The sequence below is a fragment of the Opisthorchis viverrini genome (genome assembly GCF_000715545.1).
Source record: "Opisthorchis viverrini unplaced genomic scaffold opera_v5_1044, whole genome shotgun sequence".
In the NCBI taxonomy this organism is placed as follows: Eukaryota; Metazoa; Platyhelminthes; class Trematoda; order Opisthorchiida; family Opisthorchiidae; genus Opisthorchis; species Opisthorchis viverrini.
This window is the reverse complement of record NW_008752861.1, coordinates 4,082-6,970: the sequence shown is the minus strand read 5'-3', so window position 1 is coordinate 6,970 and position 2,889 is coordinate 4,082. Positions and strand designations below refer to the sequence as shown.

At 42.5% G+C, this 2,889-nt stretch overlaps 1 protein-coding gene across 1 annotated transcript; it reads left to right on the top strand.

Moving 5' to 3' along the window:
* Window positions 1-2,335: 2,335 nt before the first annotated feature.
* T265_15804 (hypothetical protein) lies at window positions 2,336-2,667 on the top strand (the record flags this gene model as incomplete). The annotated part of the gene is made up of 1 exon (XM_009179165.1): window positions 2,336-2,667. A coding segment is annotated over one exon (330 nt), but the record flags the coding sequence as incomplete, so codon positions are not given.
* Between the last annotated feature and the right edge of the window lie 222 nt (window positions 2,668-2,889).

Genomic DNA, 2,889 nt, shown 5'->3' with positions numbered 1-2,889 from the left:
AACTCTCATATTTACAAGTTTGAGGAAGAATTTGGATGTCCTCAATATACAGCTGATGACAAAACAGCCTCATTTGTAAGATCTGGCAGCTAAGGATCTTACAGGACGCTTGGAACTGACTACACGCAGTTGCTGTTCAGTGAGCAGTAGGATGAGGGCAGTATATGCCGTACCGAGAACTGCTTCTATGAACATATGGGTTGATGAACGTTATTAATTAGGTAGAAAATACTATCAAAACAGCGCATTTGGCAGGTGCTTTCTGGAAACAACAACAGGTGAATGCAAACTGATATACAAACGTAGGGATACCGGTAGTGCGACCGTATACAGGGACAACGGCGCAAAAAACAGTCAATACGTTCGGAACGTAAGGGAAGCTGTCTGGAGCGGGTATCGGATGAATTTGGTAGAAATTAAATATATCTAAAACTTTCAGCTGAGGATTCGAGTCAGTAGCCCGTGTCACGCGTCGAATCGGAGTAAACGGGTAGGCCCAATTAAAACAAATTAAAATAGATCACCGGGTAAGATGCAATACAAACGTAGTACTAATATAGGACGACCAGAGAACGTATTGGGATAGCTCGTTCGTCTCCTATCCCAGGGGTTCAGAGTCCGATCTATGGTCGGGCGGAGTAGTCACTCGAAAGTAGGTAGAACTTGACTTTAGTAACTAGGGTGTGAGCAGACCCTAAGACGGAGCAAAACCCCGAGCAACTGAACACCAAGGAAGTAAAACGGCATTGCAACCATACTACTCACAAGTAGTCAGAACAAATAGAAAATTACCGCTGACCAGCGTTGCTCACAAGGGGAGTCGACAATATTACCTCCGCGGAGCTAACGGTTGTGCTACAGTGACTCAAGAAGAATGAAGTAAGAGGTTGTTCAGTATCTCATAATAATTCACTATAATATCTGGGGGAACTGTGAGGATGCAAATGGAGAATGCCTAATTGTATCGGTTCAGACTTTGCATGTGGAAAAGTAAGAATGATATACTGCAACAAATAGTTTTGGTGCCGCAAGAATAGTTGGACTGATCATGTTCCGTACTTCATATATAAGACTCGTTATTTGCAAGCTTCGAAAGACTTTCCCACAAAAGCCTGATAATTTGGGACTTTCTGCGGAAAAAACTTGCTGACCGTTATCCTACTATTTAGGTTTCCATGGCGGAACATAACCCTCCTGATAACTGAATGCAATTTTCTCGATCTCCTTAACATGATTGCAGAACAAGGATTTGTGTGTGACGTTTTTGTAAGCTTATTATTGCAGAACAACTCGAATACCTCTAGAGCTGGATCAGGTGTTTTATTCAAGGGGTAAAATTTAGTAACTAAATGTCGCCGGATTTTCTACAATACTCTGATGACCGGGGAACCACGCAACGTTGTGTTAGGTCCAAACCACCAGCTCTGTATCCAACATTAATAACTAAGAAAGCATTTAAATGTGTTTTACAAATCAACATACGGACAGCATGACTTGGCAGAGAGGAGTTAAATACGCTTTCAAATGTGTTGCTTCTATTGGCTGGGGGTTTTGCGAAGTGTGGCTACTGATGAATATTGTCAACAGATAGTACTGACGTGTTGCCAGTATTTGTTTGGACTGTGTGTGATGCAGAAACCTCAATGCTCCTGGCACATTAGAACAAGGTTCTTGTCCCTCTTGTTTAACCATGCTTTACACGTCAGGGTTTCTTCAGGTAAAATGACACGGGTGAGTGGCAGTGTGGCAGTGGTATCTAACTTCAGCTATTGCTTGCGATCACGACAGGGTGGATAAGTTTGAGGATGGTTGTGAAAATGGGGTTCATTTATGAGTTACATAAAACGGAACCCAACTCATGTGGTCATTTGAATGGATTCTTTGTTTTCACTTAATTGGATAAATGATTTAGTAGTGTACAACAAGGGCCAAGATGACCCAGTTGGGTGAAGCAAACTACACCAAATCTACTGAAATGCCAGTGAACGCTGAAAGAAATGTCGCCTTTCATTCGAGAATGAGAGTTACTTCTGCAACTTGAAGGAATGTTGCGGAATATGATGTGGATGTATCTTCAAGGAAGCAGATCGGTATTTCAGGCACTGTTGCTTGTAACTGGGAATGAGACTCGTGAGATTACTATTCACACTATCCTCTTTTTAACGTCTGTTCGTCACAGTGTGATAAGTCCAGCTTGAATTTTGTTGTACTAATGGCTCAGCATGAGAGGGTACGTATTTGGACAAATCGGGACTCTACATCTGACACGCTCTCATTTACTTGTTTCATCATCAGAGAGATCAGTCTTTGTCTACCGGAACAGTTGTACATCCAAATGCTACGTGACACCCTGTCCTTCTACATTCCATTGCAGGTGATGTACCGGATGAACCTGTTCGCTGTTCTCCTCTGCTTCACGATGAACCAGAAGTACATGTTTTACTACTTTGTACCACTCATATCATTTTGGTTCACGTATCTATCTATCACAATGACGCTGTTCTTCCACGTCTTGATGAGAAAAGGCGATACTGGCGGATTAGATATTGACAGAACAAAATCGTCTCGGTCCGTCGTTAAACTGATGATTTTTGCCCTATTGGTTTTGGCACCGATTGAACTGCTACACCGGACGCCTTCCATATTTGGGACGATATTTTTCACCCCGTAAGTTGGATTTTTTAGTGGACAGTAGCCAGTTCACATGCTGTGTGGACAGATTAACGTTTACTATGTTGCACACCTGACGGACAACCGGACTTGTGGTTGTACTCTCTCACAATCATACAGTCATGCGTTCTAATTCCCACCAGGTACCTAACGCAGTGAAGCAAACAGAGGCGTGACCAAGTGTTTACTGATTTATCAACCTATTAGTAGTCGTTTTGC